The sequence below is a fragment of the Rousettus aegyptiacus genome, unplaced genomic scaffold, assembly GCF_014176215.1.
Source record: "Rousettus aegyptiacus isolate mRouAeg1 unplaced genomic scaffold, mRouAeg1.p scaffold_m13_p_16, whole genome shotgun sequence".
NCBI classification, from domain to species: Eukaryota; Metazoa; Chordata; class Mammalia; order Chiroptera; family Pteropodidae; genus Rousettus; species Rousettus aegyptiacus.
In genome coordinates, this window is record NW_023416291.1 from 44,761,727 (window position 1) to 44,777,970 (window position 16,244).

General features: G+C 59.3%; 1 protein-coding gene across 6 annotated transcripts in view; it reads right to left on the reverse strand.

Annotated features, from left to right (window-relative positions):
- Positions 1 to 605: 605 nt before the first annotated feature.
- PEBP4 (phosphatidylethanolamine binding protein 4) overlaps positions 606 to 16,244 on the reverse strand; it is a 226,089-nt gene continuing 210,450 nt past the window's right edge. For all 6 annotated transcript variants that reach the window (XM_016141547.2, XM_016141546.2, XM_016141551.2 and 3 more), the window contains 3 exons: positions 14,191 to 14,236; positions 11,720 to 11,833; positions 606 to 887 (listed from right to left, as the gene is read on the reverse strand). In XM_016141547.2, the coding sequence (XP_015997033.2) occupies positions 733 to 887; positions 11,720 to 11,833; positions 14,191 to 14,236 (315 nt within the window). In that variant the 3' untranslated portion in view covers positions 606 to 732. The remainder of the gene's footprint in view (positions 888 to 11,719; positions 11,834 to 14,190; positions 14,237 to 16,244) is intronic.

Sequence of the window (16,244 nt, forward strand, 5' to 3'; positions counted from 1 at the left end):
GGACCCACTCACGATTAACCTCTACTCCACTTTTCAGCCCCGAAGTTAAGCACCACTTCCTCAGAGAGGCCTTGCCTGCACCCCAGCTCTATCACGAAGCAGGTAGGTCTCCTTTGCACGTCCAGAGCCCTCGTCACACCTGCTGTAATTTTCTCGTGGTTATCTCTTAATCTTCCCCTCCCTCACGGGCCGTAATAAGCTCCGCAAAGCAAGCCTCCTGTTTCATCCGTCCTGTTCACGCGTGGGTCACCGGCACCCAGCAGCAGGTCAGGCGCACAGCACTTGCCGACACTGGCTGAATGAACGTCGGAGCTGGAAAGGCCCGTGGTATAAGCCAGCCGCCCCTACCTCTTCTTCCTCCCTCAAGTTCACGACCGAGGAAGCGGAGCTTCAGAGAGGTTGAGTGATTTGCTCAAGCTCACCCAGCACCTTGGGTGACAGTTTGGGGCTGGGATTGCCATCTCTTGCTTGTCCATCTATCCCACCCCATGTCCCCCAAGTTTGCATTTACGGGCCCCAGGGCCGAATATCGAGTGACTTCCTCTCTGTGGTGTCCGAAGGAGGACAGGCTAGGAAGCAAAACATCCAACCAGTGAGCCCTGGATTATTATTATTTTTTTTAATTTGGAAGAGAAGGGGTTTCATACCTAGACGGGTTTCCGTACCCAGACCGTTGGCGGTGGGCAACGTGGACACACGCCCGCAAGGTGAGGCCTGAGTCCTGGCAGGCCGTCACCGCTGCTTGAGTCTGTTCTTGGGACTACTGCTTTCTCTTCCACGATCCTGGACATCTGGCGAGTCCTGGTAATTTTGAGTCATGAACTGGGTGCTTGCTTCAGGCTCCCTCAGGTGGAAGCGGTTCAGAAATCCGTCCATTTTCCAAGAGGCTGGGGGGGACAAACAGACCACGGGGAGGCGGTGAGAGAGAACCGTGGACTGGAGATGGAGAGCTGGCGGGGTGGAGCGAGAGGCCAGCTCTGGAGGGGCGGGGGTAGCAGGGGAAGAATTTGGCCGCTGGGCTGAGGGGGACAGAGTACCTGGGGGCGCCTGTGTCTCTTGGCTGCAGGGACACCCCTGGATATTAGCAGAGCAGCTGGGAAGGGGCTGCTCCCCGGAAGACAATGGGGACTAAAAGTCTGACCTGAGTCAAGACTGGTTTTTGGTCCCTCCCCCCACTGCCCTTTGTTTAGCGTGACTCTGCCTTTATTTCACACGCCCAGTCTGGTGGTCTGCCCGCTCCCTCCACCCTCTTCCGACCCCAGAGATGAGGCCTCGGTGCTTCATCTGGGGCGGGGATCGGCAGAAGTGTCTGTCATTCATTCAACCTCCTCCCTAGAACCCCAACCATCGTCCTGGAGACCCCTTGCAATAGGATTCCTTCCCTGGCTGTGGCAGAAGTCGAGGGGCAGGGCATTTGGCCGGGGCCCCTGCCCCTTTGCCCTTGAGCACCTGGATCCTGGAGGGGAGTCGAGTGTGGGCACAACGTCCCCAGGCTGGGGCCTGGAGAAACCCAGTCGGTGCCCAGGTCAGAGGGGCCTCCTCAGGGAGAGAAAACCCAGGGGCGGCGGGGAAGGTGCATCTTCTGGGGCAAGTGTGAACAGGCCTAGTAGCAGGGTAAGGAGGGCACAGCCCGGGGCACTGGCGAGAGGCCGAGGGAAGTGGTCAGAGGCACATTCCCACGCTCTTGTTTCCCAAACCCTGGGCTTCGGGCACCCTCGGTGGATGATTGCCAGACAAAATACGGACACTCGGTTCAACTGGAATTTCAGATAAACAACAAACAATTTGGTAGTGTAAGTGTGTTCCACATATTGCATGGAACATACGTACGTTAAATTATTCCTTGTTTATCTGAAATTCAAATATAACTGGGCATCCTGTTTTTTTTTTTTTTTGTCATTTTTTTTTTTTTTTTATCTTCTTTGCTTAAATCTAGCTACCCTCTCTGGGTCGAGGGAGTGCACGGCGAAGACCTTGCCTGGAGCAGAGCAGAGCTGGGCAGCGGCGGGCACAGCCTGGACCGATGGAGGGCTGGCAGCCTGGGAGTCTCATCAGAGCTGCCCGTTTCCGTGCCTGTGGTCCTCTGTCTGCACCCACCACCACGAAGAAGGCAGGTCCTTTGAGTATCCCGTACTCCACTTACTATCCCCCCCTCAAGAGGCGGTTTGCATTTCGAAGGTGTTTTCAAGGGGAGGACAATTTTTAATCCAAAGAAACAAAATAATAACGCTAACGCAAAAAAAAAAAAAAAAAGTTAACACATTGACATAGTGCTTCCTATATGCTGGGCTCAGTTAGGGAACTCCACGCATATTCATTCAGTTAATCCTCATAAGGTGAGACTACCTTTATCCTCAGTGCACGGATGGGGTTCTGGCAAGGTTGCTTTTTAGGGGAGCGGTGGGGAAATGGGCCCCTGCAGGTTCCCTCAAATCCTGTCTGGCTCGGTGACTGCACGCTCAGATTGGGCTGGAGAACAGGGCTTTCAGGAGTTCTCTTGGAGGAAGGGTGGCCTGGCCCTGAGAGATTGTCCTCTCCGATAGGCCAGATAGGCCGGTTGCTGGGCTGAGAGGGTGTGACAGACACCCTGGGCGGGGTCCTCTCTTAGGCGGCCTGGCTATGGCCTCTGCACGGAGCCTGGCTGGCTGGAAAGGAGCTGTGGTGCCCCGACCCTGCAAAAGTGTGTGCATGTGCATGCATAGGTGTGTGAATGTGTAGGTGCTTGTGTGTGTGCATGCATGCATGCGTGCATGTGTGTGTGTGCATGTGTGTGCGTGCATGTGCACGTGTGTGCATGCCAGAGGAAGGGCTCTGGGTGAACTGGTGTGTGGCAGGCATGGGGCCAAGGGGGCCAAGGGGGCCTTCCCCACCGAGTGGGACAGGAAGGAACCCGGTGGCAAGGAGGGAATTGAAACTCATCACGAGATCTGGGCGAGTGGCGGAAAGAAATCCCCTGCGCCCTGAGGGAGACCTCGCTCCTCTCTCCGGCAGTGTGCCCGCCCCTAGCTCAGATGACTTCTCTTCTTGGAGCTTGAAAGGCCTTGGGGGCCTCACAGCTCCTTCCTGGCCCCATTTCTGACAACCCCTTGGTTCTCGGGCTTCTTGGGCAGCTCCTCAGACAAGCCTCTGTGTCCCTCAGGAGAGCAGGGACAGAGCTGCCAGCCCCTAGCCTCCCGCTGCCTCCTCCCCTGGCTTGGCCGTGACTCCTTACACCCCCGTTTCCTGCCACAAAGGGCAAGAGGAACTGACCCTTTGCAAGTTGTAGAAGGAAGGGGGGTGACTCAGGCCCTTAGGCGTGTGTGGAGAGAGATGGGGAGCTTGGAGGCTGTGGCTTCCGTGGTCACTGCGTGGAGGAAAGCCCCATCCTGTACGGCACCGCTGGTCCCACGAGCTGCAAGGAGGCCGCTGCCATACAGGAAGAGGGCGGCACTGCTGCCTGGGCTCCAGCCACTCCCCTTGTACCGTGGGCCCACCCAGGACGGGCTCTTCCTGGGACAGGGCAGGAGTGCCGAGTGCGCCTCAAAGGCCTCCATCTGGAGGGAGAGAGGGGAACGGTGTCTGCTGCTTGTCTCTTGAGTCACCCAGTGACCGGAACACAGCGGTCTGGGCTCCTCGGGATGGGGCTGCTGCGGACGACGGCCCGTCCCTACACCACCCCAGAAACACGGTTCGCATCCTGCACAGCCAGACTCAGGCCTCCCTAGAGGCAATCCTCTCACCTACGGGTCAGCGCTGATGAGGACGATGTTAGCAGTGAGAGATGTCAGTCGTCAGAGACGTTTCTGAATTGGGCCGAGGGGAGAGTTAGGGAACCTTATCTAAATCCGTCGGGGGGGCTTCCGAGCCTCAGCTGTGTGCCTGATCTCTACGATCTCAGAGGCTTGGAGAGGTGAACGACCCCCGTCTTCAAGAACTGGGAGAGGAGCCCCAGGCTTTCAGAGAGACTCACTGAGTTCCAGAGACTGCACTGTTTGGGGATGGCTCTGGGACAGATTTTGACGTCACTCTCTCCACCCCCAGCTTCCGCCGTTCGGGAGCGAGCGCACGGGCGGGCGGACAGCCGCTTTGGGCCCGTGAGGGTCACAGAGGTACCCGAGAGATGGCGAAAGTGATGCTACGGCTAGGCTAGCAGCCCCCTCCCTCGCAGGACGCGGGAGAATGGGGCAGGCAGCTTCTCTGCCAGCATGCGGAAGCTCTGAGCAGGGGGGAATCTCAGACCCTGGGGACCAGGCCCTCCGGTACTGACGGCTGCCTCCTGGGGCTGCCAGGTGTGGAGGGGGCAGTTACTTTGTCCGGCTCCACTCCAGACCTTGATGAGTATATAAAACAATTAATATTGGACTAGTAAGAAGCTAGGCCTTTGCGGGGTGGCCTTGGCCAGCAGCACAATGTGCCTCCCTACCCTGCAGACGGGGTCCTGCCCCTAGCAGCACCCCCGGAGTCCTCATAGCAGGCCCACTCTTAAGACTTCCCAACAGCGCAGGAGAGTGTTTCCTGCGTCTTTGTTCTAGCCAACGGACGGACGTTCCCCATCTGACCTGTCATTTGGTCCTTGGTAGGCCCCGAAGTGTTCCCCTGTCAGCCCAGGAAGTAGGGGTCGGAAGCCTCCACTGGGGGGCAGGCCCCATTCAGGTGCGCTGGAGAACAGGGGGTGGGGTTCCGAGCCTTGGGGCCACCTCCTCCGAGCCACTGTATGAGGTGCTTCTTGAGCCTCTGCTGGGACCCGGGGTGCCTGGCTCCGAGCTACCTTGTCACCCCCCACCCCCCACCCCGCACCCCGCAGGTGAGCTGTGTCTCACCAAGGTAGCCACCCTCTACCCTGGCCTGCCCCTACTCCCCCGCTAGGCAGGGGCACCATCGCTTCTTGTCGGGGGACGGTGGCCCTGAAGAAAAAACAGAAGTCGAACGCACGCCAGCCTCATAACCGCCCCCCCGAGCGCCGGGCTCGGGTCTGTAATTTGTCTGGCTCTCCTCAGCAGGCTGCAGTAATAGGAACACGGATGCTTTTCTGCTGAGATTAATGATGTCCTGGCCGCGGTGGGCGGGAGGCCGAAGCCTTTTATTGTTTTGTGCCATTAAATGGCATCCAGAGACTTCCACTCAGGAGCCGAAAAGCCTTTGCACCCAATTACTCCTGGAGAATATTTGCTGAGTGGCTGATCGTGCGGGCTTGAGAGGCTGGGGGCCGAGGGGACCACTTTGATTTTGGGGGGAAGCGAGGGGTTGAGGATCCTAGGGGAGTTCCGAGGTGGGGAGGGGTTACCCTGTGTGCTCTGGAGAGGAGACCCCGGGAAACCGGAGAGTGGAAGTACAGTTCCACGTGAGCCAGTGGGTGGATCACCCTCCTTCCTCAGTCCTGTGGCTGGGGTAGGGATGGGGAAGAGAGCGAAAGGGAGGGGAACTCAAGGCTGTCGAGTTAGCTCCCCGGTTATCAGTTCCAATATTGGGTGGTGGTGTCGGCTGGCTGGAGGTTTGGGGCGAGATTCGGGAATGAGCTGTGGTTTCCTGATGATGTGTCCGATGTCGCTTTGGCTGGCTGACGTTTGGCTTGACTGCGGCCCGGGTCCTGAAAAGGGCTCCCAGGGGCCCGTGGAGTGTGCAGGCAGCTCCCAGCCACGGTGCCTGCCTGAGAGTCGCCCAGGATGGCCCTGTCTGGGCCGCTGCCAGGCCCCCAGTCCTACCCGCTCTGCCAGGTGGGTGGGGCCCTTCGGAGGCAGAAGTGGGCTGCCTGACACAAGCCCACACAGTGACTCAGGGGCTGGTCCCTGGGGGGGTTCTGGGGCCTGGCCAGGTGAACCACCATGGGAGGTCACGGCGGGGAGCGGGGGCTGTTTTGCAGTGGGCCGTGTGTGTGTTTGTGTCTGTCTGTGCGTGTGTTTGGGGCTGGTCTCCAGTCAGGGCCCGCTTCCCTACACCCTCACCTACGCTGCTTGCTTCTCCCTCGCTGCCCCCGCCCGGCCCGGCGGATTCTCTCCCCCGCCCCGGTCTCGGTCCCTCCACACCAAGGCCGCCTGCTGTTGACGGTGCTCGGAACTGTGCTGCCTTCGTGCCCTGGGCCTGTGCTTTCAAACGCTTTCACGCAGCACCCCTTGTCTCAATCACCCACGGTGCCCTGCAGGCCTTTAGATGCCAAAAGCAAGACCTAAAGCCCGCAGGGAGGCAAGTCTCTGCACATCCCTCCTCTCTGCTCCCTGCGGGTGGGTGGCTCCCCAAGAGCTGACCAACTCAGTTTCCTGTGGTGCTGGGGAGCAGATTATGGCTGCCTAGTCCAGAACCCCAGGACCCTTCTCTGCCCCTCCCGTCCCATTTTGCAAGGAGCAGTCTCTCTGCGGTCGACTGAGGCTGCTGCCCCCATGACTGGAGCCTGCCATGACCCGTTAAGTCTTTTGGCTTGGCGTCACCGTCCTGGGCTCATAGCCTTGGAGAGGCTTCTGGAACAAGCTGTGGCACGTCATCTCTCTGGGCAGAGAGGGGATTTCCCCGGCTCACTCGCCAGAATAGCGTGAGGCCGGCTCGTGACACCTCTGGGCGAGGTGGTTGAGGTGAGGCATAGCGCAAACCATAGCTCCACACAGCACTCGGCCACAGGGACGGGGCATGTGGGTGCAGCACCTTGGGGGGTTGCCGCTGCTGGCCGAGGGTGCCCAGGACAGCAGGATGGCCTTGCTTCCTCTCTGTCTCCACACCAGGGCCCAGAAACCTGGTGGTCTGGGTGGGGATGGAAGAAATGTGGGTGAGTTGGTGACAGGTACAAAGAGCCTTGCCCCAGAAGGCAGTAGAAAATGAACCGAGGACCCTTGATCAACCAAGCTGCTCGCTCACTGTTCTGGGCTCCAGTTTCCTCACTGGTCTGGGGGATGAGGTCTGCTGTCCTGCCCACCCCACAGGGTTCATGTTGTTCGAGAGGAAGTCCCGGGAGGGAGGATGAGTGTGTAAGTGCCCCTGTCAGCAAGGCATTGAGACAGGGAGCATGCGGGCGCCGAGACCGTCCTTCGTGGGCACGGCGCTCACAGAGGTGACTGTCTTTCCAGGCGTTACCGGAGTCGACGGTGAGGCATGTTTGTGACCGTGGGGGTGTGGGAATGGGCAGTGCGTGGGGCCTCGTGTACGGGCACATGTGGGTGTCTCCCTTACACAAACATACTCATTGACCGCGAGTCCGCAGCGGGCTGAGCGGAGGGCAAGGTGGTAAAAGGAAAAATGAGACAGAGGTGATCTCTTCCCTCGAGGGATTTATAGTCTCAGGATGGAAGTGAAGAACGATTGATACAAAGGAGCTAAACGCAGGCGACTGAGGAAGCACAGCACAATGTCATGTGGGCGCCCGAGAGGAGCAGGAGCGGGCAGGCGGGGTCGGCCGCGGGCAGACGGCCTGGCAGGGTAACCCTGAGGCGCCTCATGGAGGCTGTCGGCAGGACCGATGATCTGAGGGTGGCCAGGCTGCTCCGGGTTTGGGGAAGGAGAGCAACGGCAAGCCCGGAGTGGCGAGCGGAAGTTGGGTGAGAACGGTGGGCAGGTTGCAGGGAACCCAAGAGCGGGAGTGAGCGGGCGTCCTGGGAGTGTGGGGTACGGGAGGGCGCGCGGCGTGCGCGGGCCCCCTGCGGACATGTCCCTGTCCGCGTCGGTTCCCCTAGAATCTGGAGATCCAGACGCCAGACTCACGCGACTCGCGGAGGAGCCCGGAGGCAGGCCGGATTCTCCTTTGGGCCGGGAGGGTGGGGGTGGGGGTGGGGGTGGGGGGTGGGGGGGAGGGCTCGGGGAGGGGCGTTAACTCAGAAGCAGAGGAGGCAAGTCCAGTGTGTTACAGGCCCCAGGTAACGCCAGCTCCAAATCGGGGAAGGCGAACGGTGGCCTTTGGGGCAAACGTCTCTGAAACTGGGGTAGCGCTTGTCAGAGCGCCCCGGGTCAGGCTCCGGGAGCTGCGGCGTTCTGGGACGTGGCCGTGCTCGAGCTATGTGCACACCCCCCTCCTCTCTCTCTCTCTGTGAGCTTTCCCGGGCGACACGTACAACCACGGGCCAGGGACTCGGCCCCCGTGGCGCACGGCCGTGCCCGCGGCTCCTATAATGTTGCCTCGCACACACGGCTCCCGGCTTTGCTGCAGCGAACTGGGGGGCCGTTCATGCCAAGGGTGGTGGGGAATATGGTGTGGACGGGGAGAGCTGCGAACAGGAGGCGTTACAAACCGGAGGCGAGGTCACTCCGGATTCCCTCCCGGGGCCCTCGCCGTGGTCCTAGCAGCCCAGTGGCCGGCCGAAGGCCTCCGCCCAGCAGTGCGTGGGGGCGGCTGGCTGAGTCAAGCCCGATCACCTGCTCCCTGCATCTGTCTGGCACAGCGCGGACACGGGGAGAGCTCGGTAAGCTGGGAACAAATCTGCTCAGGGCCACCGCGTGTTGACCGATTAGCCCAGCCCTTTGTCTCGATGATGTAGAAACCGAGGCTCAGGGACGTGAGGTGGCTTGTCTGAGGTCACATGAGAGTACGGATGTCAACACCTCCCATTCGCTGACCCCATGTATGTTGTCCGGGTGTCACGGAACAGAGAGGGATCCTAGAGAGAATCGTAGCCCCCCCGGGTCTGAGCCACGCCCCCTCCCGGTCATATAAATTCAACTAGAATACTCTCCTGTTCCCTTCTCCTCCTAAACTCATCATTCACACCTAAGTCCCGGGAAGGGAAGAGACCCAACGGGACCGGGTCAAGTCGGCCATCCTCCATGACGGCCTTCCACTCGACTCCTGCATTCTGACCGTTCCCCTCCACTCTCTAGAAGCCGTTCCTGTCTGCTCATACGGGGGACATGGTGAGTGGCCGGTTACACTGGTCGTACCCCAGCGCACCCCACTCCCTCCACAGATAACCTTCCCAGGGAAAGAAAACGAGACTCGGGCCAGCCGCAGTGCCTGAGCTCCTCGTCAGGGCATCGTGCTCTGGCCTCCGGAGGCGTGACTCAGCCCGGGGCTCCCCGAGTCCCCCAAGCCTTGCGCAGGTGCTGCAGAGAGCGCCCTCCTGAGGAGCGAGGGCTGCTCTCCCTGTGCGGCCGCCCCCCGGGCTTTATCTGGTATCTCCCGTCCTCTCCCTCCGGTTAGCTCTGAGGACGACGGTTTTTTCGTGTTGCGTCTCCCATGGGCGACATCTAGCAGCTGTCCGTGGGACCCGCCAGCCAGCTCGCGGCTCTGCTCGGGTTTCCGGGTTTCCGGAACCTCCGCAGCCTGCCTCCCCTTTCTCGTTTCACCGCCATCCCTGACCTCTGGCAAGCGGGGCTCCTTCTCACTTTTTATTTCTTTGTAAGTCTGCATCTGCCATTGCCCAGCCCAGAGCTCCCTCTCTCCTTCATTCAGGGATTCACAGCTCCTCCTCCAGGGCCCATGCCCATCTCCCACCTGCTCTCCGTAGCCTCAGGGCCACATATACAGATGTGTACATGGTCTAGGTCCAACCCTTTATTTTCTAGATGAGGAAACAGGCTCAGGAAGTTAGTTGATTTGCCCAAAGGGCAAATTGCTAGCTAGAGACTGGAATCCAGGTTTCCTCATCCTGCGGTAAGATGCCTTTACACCCTTCCTGGCTGAGGAGGGCCTGTGTCTTGGTGGGAAGAGGAGTCCAGGCAGGGACGGGACTGCCCTAGGTCCACGTGCTCTCCAGCGGTCCTTACAGCCAGAAACACACGCTTCAGCGCTTAATTAGAACCTGCTCTGCACTGTTATTTGAGTGTTTCCGAAGGAGACTGTAAGCCCCTTGAGGGCAGAGAACATTCCCGGTGCCATCTCTGTCCTCTACAAAGCCCCGAGTACAGTGCCGGGCTGGCGGAAGGCATCGCATAGTGGGACCGGTACCCTGGGGGGAGCTTCGTTTGGGAGGACAATTTTCCTGCCTCCATTTCTGTAGGCAATTAAAACAGCACGGGAGCCAAAGGGACTCTTCCCAGAGGCAGGTCCAGTCCCTGAGTGTTCACCTGGATGAAAGGTGAGTGGCGGTGGGGGGTGTGCATAAGAAGTCTTGGCTTCGGCAAAAATCCAAAGGGACTATTCATGGGTTTCAGGCCCAACAGGAGTTTCTCTTTCCTGCTTGCTTGCCAGTATCACAGGAAGGACACACGGGCCACTCTGTGTTCTGGAGGGTGGGCTGGGATCGAACTTCAGGACCCAGGGACGGCAGGGGCGGGAAGGTCTTTGGCACATGTGCCTACCCCTTCCTTCCTTTGCCTTCTTCACCGTTCCTCTTGGCGGCACCTAATGCTCGCTCCTTCCCCCTCCGGCCTGCCCTCAGAAAGCTCTCGATGCACCAGAAGCGAGTCTTACCTCGCCCAGGGCATGACACTGGGACCCTGATGTCTAACGTGGCCCTCAGAGGTCCTGCTTTACCTCCTGAGACTCCCACGCCTGGGGCGGGGGGGGGGGGTGGGGGGAGCAGAGTGGGCTCGGGTGGGTGCTCGTTCCCAGCCCTAGAAATCGCAGTGCCTGAGCCGGCAGAAGGTGGCTTCGGGACGCTTGGGGTGAGATGGGGATCCAGGGACCTGAAGAAACCGATCTTGGCCTGGGCAAGAAGCATGCTTCTTTCCCGCCTTTCTTTGTATCCAAACTTGAAAGTATGTCTTTGGCAAAGACCTCGAAGCCGATGTACAGACTTGGCGAGTTGCCGGGGGCACCTGGAGAGGGTTCCCCAGGGGAAAGGTTGCACCGACTCCGTTTCCAGGGCGGCCGGAGCCTTCTGCGATTGGCGGCCTCTGCTCAGCACGCCTGAAGGGCTCGCTCCCTCAGCCAGAGCATTTCTGGGCTCTGAGCTCCTCTCCTCTGGGGCAGGCGGCAGACGTGTGACAAAGCCCTCTCTGGCTTGTCAGTGGGTGGAAGTTGGTCGGGGTCACTGGGTGAGAGGAAATGGCTAAGGACAACCAGCCACCCATTCGCCCTCCTGCAGCCCGGGGAGGGGACTCTTTGTACGCTCAAGTTCCCACATTATTTTCCTTTCTCTGAAAGGGGGGACTTATCTGGTTTCCCATTTTCCAGAGGGGGAGATCTAAGGCTCAGAGAGGGGCCGTGGCTCATACGGGGTCGGATGAGTCACCCGTGGCATTGCAGTGGCCAAGTGTGTATGGTTCTTCCCCACCCCGCCCGCGGCCCCCAGCTCTGGGGCGAGGAGAACCGAGGGCAAGCAGGCTGGGTTAGGAAGCTACCAGCGGGGTGGGTCCATCCAGAGTGCCAGGAGGGTTGCTCAGAGAAGCCGGTGGAGGGGCCGTGGCTGGGGAAGTCTTTGCCCTGCCGCTGAAGTGGCACTGGGCAGACCGAACAATTAACGACCGATGAAGACAGACCGGCAGGGTGGCATTCCAGGGCCCTCCTGCCCAGATCAGACTCAATTATAGGGTACAATTACCCGCAGAATGGCTGTGGGGTAGCTGCCTGCACATGCCATTCGAGGCCGCGGGGGGAGATGCTTCTTATCATGGCTCCAGTTACTCCCTTTGGGACCTTGCCTCGTAGACCTCCCTACTCAGCTAGCGCTGCTAATTTGGTCTCTGGGACTTACCTTCTGCAGAGAGACCATATTTGATGGCAACATCTCCTTTCGGACACTCATTCCGCTTTACTCCCAAGAAACACCACCCTTTGAAGCTTAGTCTTCAAGGTTCACGGGTAGGGGTCAAGGTTCTGACTTCTCCGTTAATGCGTGAAGCATCCGACCAATCACCTTGGCATTGAAGGATGGGAAGGCCTTACCTCGAGTCATGTTTTCTTTGCGAAGGAGAGAGATGTTCTTCCTTTCCTGAAGATAGGCGAAGAACTGGTAGCGGTGGAAGCCAGTTCGCGCCGGCGGGGAGGGAGGCTGGTAGGCTATGGGCAGAAAAGGGAGAGAGGGTGGGCTCCACATGCCGTAAGACCCAGGAGCTCCTGGCTCCTCTGGGCGGAAGGAAAAGAGAATCATTCGTGCCTTCCATGGCCCCTGCTAACCCCTCCTGGGGTCCCAGATCGGGGCTCACCCATTGTAAACCATTAGGATAGGCCTTGACAGGATCTCGTCCTCAGTACTTCATCTAAGAAGCACACTTTGGGGGGTTGGTGACGGGGGGAGGACGAGATGTGGCCTGGCTGAAGGCCTTGGCGCTGGCAGGCACCCTGGCCTTTCTGGGCCAGAGGGTGTCATCCTCTCTGCTTTAGTCTATCCCGATGGATTTCCTGCCTCAAGAGAAACCTATCTTCCTCTGAGTGTGTTTGGCAGTGGATTTTTATTTATTTGTTCAGTATTTCCTTATGAACTCAATCTCCAAAGAAGCCAGTTTCTTGGCTGGATCCGGAGGATCTGGAAGTGGTTAAGGGGGTGGGTGGGACTCGGTTCAAAGGTTTGATCATGGAAGCTGTAGAACCTGGGTGCTTGGGGCAACGGGAGCCAACTCCGGCTCTTCCGGAGGAGAAGGCCCATCTCCCTCCCTTTTGCTCTCTGGGGAAGAAGTGGGATGGGGACATCTCTATCCTTCCCCCAAGTCTGTGCAGGGCCCCGGGGTTCTGCAGGCCAGACTGGGCCACTCCAGCTGGGCTTCCTTCCAAGACCGCTGTACGTCTTCCCTCCCTCGCTCTCTTCATCTGCCTCTCCGAGGAGCTAAGAATCTTCCCGGGAGTGGGTGGGGATGGAGCGTTTGCCATGAGGATGCCGATGGGAGGGAGTATTGGTACTTTATGGCCATTAGACAAGAGCCCCTTGCTGCTTGGAGCCTTCGGAGTGTTCCTCACGGCACACTTCCGGCCATGGCGGACCTCCACTGTGCCCGCGGCCAGGGGAATTCCCGAAGATTCGCCTCTCCCTGAGATTTTGGATTGTATCAGGGTGTGTGTGTGTGTGTGTGTGTGTGTGTGTGTGTGTGTGTGTGTTTTCAGAATGAGGACAGCATAAGGCGTGCCAAGAGCCATGTGAGTTTATACGACTTGGGGTCTACACTAGGGCAGGGGCAGGTGTTGGCAGAGCAGGTGTGCGTGTGCGCGGAGGCCATTTTGGAGGGTCTTTGCCAGTGTGTGTGTGAATGTGGGCAAATCGGTGTTTTCTTCACAAACATGGCCAGTGCTGAGAAAGACTCTGAGCGTAGGTCGGTGCCGCAGTGTCTCGCCCTGTGCATGGTGGGTAGAGCGTAGATGGGGCTGGGCCAGCTTCGGCAAGGTTGGTGGTGCGTGGGCGGCTAAGTGCGCTTGAGCGCGGGTGTGTCCCACTCTGCCAGAGACTGGTGACCACGATTCTGTGTGGAGAAGGCTGGAGTTGGAAGTCACGGGTTCTGTGCATCTGACAACATCCTTAGGGGAGGCGGAGACCGAATCCCTTTCGCTAGGGAGCTTTCCTGAAGAATCCTCTCTCCGAAAGCGGAGCTGAGAGGCGTGAGGAGCAAGGGAGGGGACGCACACTTTGGGCCACTTCCCGGGGCCAGGCTCTGGCCGGGTGCGCCTCTTGCGACATCTCAATCTTCCCCCACAGCTTGGTAAAGGAGGGTCCCTGCCGCTTTCCAGATGAGGACACTGAGGCTCAGAGAGGGTTAAGTCAGGTCAATGGCACATGGCAGAGGTGAGGTTTGAATCCAGCCTCTCTGGTGCCCGAGCCGCAGTGATTTGTGACACCGTGAGGCTCAGCTGGTCATTTTGCTCAGCCATTTCATAGAGGCCAACTTGCCCCCTGGCCACTCCCTGCAAGCCAGTGGAGAGCCGGCTATTGTAGCTGGGATCTGAGAAGGAAGGGGAGGGGGAGGGGGAAGTGAGGACGGGGTGGGAAAGAGGAGGGTACCAGAGAAGAGAGAGGTCTCTGTAGCCACATACGAACGCTTCCACTTCGTAGGATTGGGGGCCGGAAACAGGAAGCGGTGGGCAGAGAGAGGGAAGGGAATGGCCCTGCCAGGCTCTGCCGGGAGAGCCGAATGGGTGCTCTCCTGGAGGCAGGCGTCTGGCGTCGAGGCTGGCTCTCTCTCTTACTAGCTGCGTGACACAGGGCAGGTGGGTTCGCGCCTCAGTTTCATTCTCTTTAACCTAGCGACATTGATGGCAGCGACCTTAAAAGGCAGCTGTGAGGATTAGATCGGAGCACACAGGTGAACGCTTGGATCAGTGCCCCGCATACTGGGGCTGGGACGTATCAACGTGAAGTCGTATTGTTATCATTCCGGTGGTCGCCATCCCTGCCCTGGGTGGGGGAAGGAGTGTTGCAGGGTCTTACTCACATGATAACTCCTGGCCCTGTATCTTCCCTTTCTTCATGTCGGTGCCCTGAAACAAGAGACGGGCAGGGGTGAGGGTTACTCCCGGGGCAGCAGAAGGCCACGCCGTCACCCTTCGGTCCAAGTGGCCTCTGCTGAGCTCTTTTTCCCTTTGAGCGAGTGGGATGGAGGAGCAGGAAGAGGGATGGCTGCTCCCCGGACACGTGGCTAGAACGGCGGTGTGTGGGGTTTGGAACGGTCCCTCCGGACCCAGGGAGAGAGGATAGACACGGATATTCCTGAGGATGGCCTGGCAGCGAGGGATGGACTGCTGACCTCTGGAGAGGCCTGAGAGGACACTTCCAGACGGGCTGCCCCCCAACTAGCTACAGGACACGACTCTCAGCGTATGAGGTCTGGTCAGACCTGAGGCAGGGACTGACAATCCTCAGAGGCTTGCCAGGCCAGCCCGTCCTCTCAGGCTCTTTTCGGGGCCTTCGCAACATCAGGCCAACGGCCACCTGAAGAGCCGGAGGGCCAGGAAGGGGGAGGAGGAGGCCGGACTGCCTGATTCCTAGGCAGTCTCTAGCCTCCACAGAAATCAGCCCACACCCCCGAGGAAGATTCTTGAGCTGCCTGGGCAGCCTCAGTTTCCCTCCTTCTCTGCCTTCCCCTCCCTTCTCCCCTCTGCTCAGTGTCTGTGCAATAATGAGGTGATCCCGGGGGCGGGTGCTAATTACTGTTTGCGCAGGACTGGGAGATGCTCAGATGAAAGGGACCGGAGCTGGGCCCCTGGGTTCCTGGGTTCATGCCACAGCTCGGGGCCCTGGGGCCATGCCAGGAAGCCCTGCGGCCCCTAGGTGTGGGGTTTTATAGCCTTAATGATGGTGATTAGCGTGGATCTTCATTGACTCTGCCAACACTTAACTGTGCCCTGGCCACCTTTCCACCAGGCCCTTCCTGGCGCAGCTCCTGCTCCTCCCCCTGCAGAGGTGTTTGGGGTGGTGGCAGGGATGGGGGTGGGCGGGTGGAGGGGAGTGGTAGGGGTGTCGAGGGGGAGCGTGAGATTTTATCTCAGTTCTCTGAGGGAAATCTCAGGGTCAGGCAGGGGACCCGACCCCTAGGCTGGTTTCCTTTTGATTGACCTAAAGCCCCACACCCCTATTCGAGAAACCCCTTCCCCCACCTCCTCCCCTTCAGGCTGTAGCTTGCCCACCATTTTTCCCTTTGGGGCTCCATCGGTCTGGGTTAGCTGTGGTTGGGGGAAGGGGCTGGAGACCACAGAGGGATGGACCCCTCCTCCTTGAGCCCCTTCCTACCTTGCTTTCTTCGCCCCCTACATAGGTGAATTCTCTGTCCTTTGACGTCCTTCCGGCCTCCCTTGCCCTAGTCCTGTCTGCTCAGGGGCATCTAGGCAGCCTTCAAACTCAGTGCCTCAGACACAGCACAGCACAGCACACTGCAGCTCTGCCGTGGCCCTCTCTCGGCTCAGTTCCTTGACTCTTGCAGTATTGTTTCTTGTCTTATCCAGGGCTGGCGTGAGGCTCAGGGTGTGGCCAGGAGATGAGATGCTCGGGCACCGGAATTGGGAGAAGGGTCTGGGGAACGGAGGCTCCACCACACCCGTCCAAGGAGAGGGCCGGAGGGCCTGAGGCCTAGCAGCCACTCTCCCAAAATAGCTCTCTGGCCACCCCAGCAAGATGGCTGAGCCCGTGGAAGTCTGGCCCAGCCCAGCCAGCTCTGAGCTCCAAGCCTCCCCCTCATTCCTTTCCAAGTCGGCCCAGCCAGCGGTTTGTTTAGACAAAACAATAGCAACCTAAGCTGGCTGCTTTCGAATCCCCACAGGCTCGGGTCCCACCCAGAGTGATAAACAGGCCTCTCTCCTCTGTGCAGTGCCAGAGGGGGTGAGGGTTGGGGCCAGTCCGTAAGGTCAGGGAGTTTGTGTGCGCTGAGCAGTGTGGAAAGTCTGATCTGTAGCCGTGATTGGGGTGGGAAAGCTCTTCTCCCCTCCCTTTCCCTCGGGAGAGTCTTTTCTCATCAGCTGGGCCCAGCTTTGTAAAGACACAGGCAAACCCTGG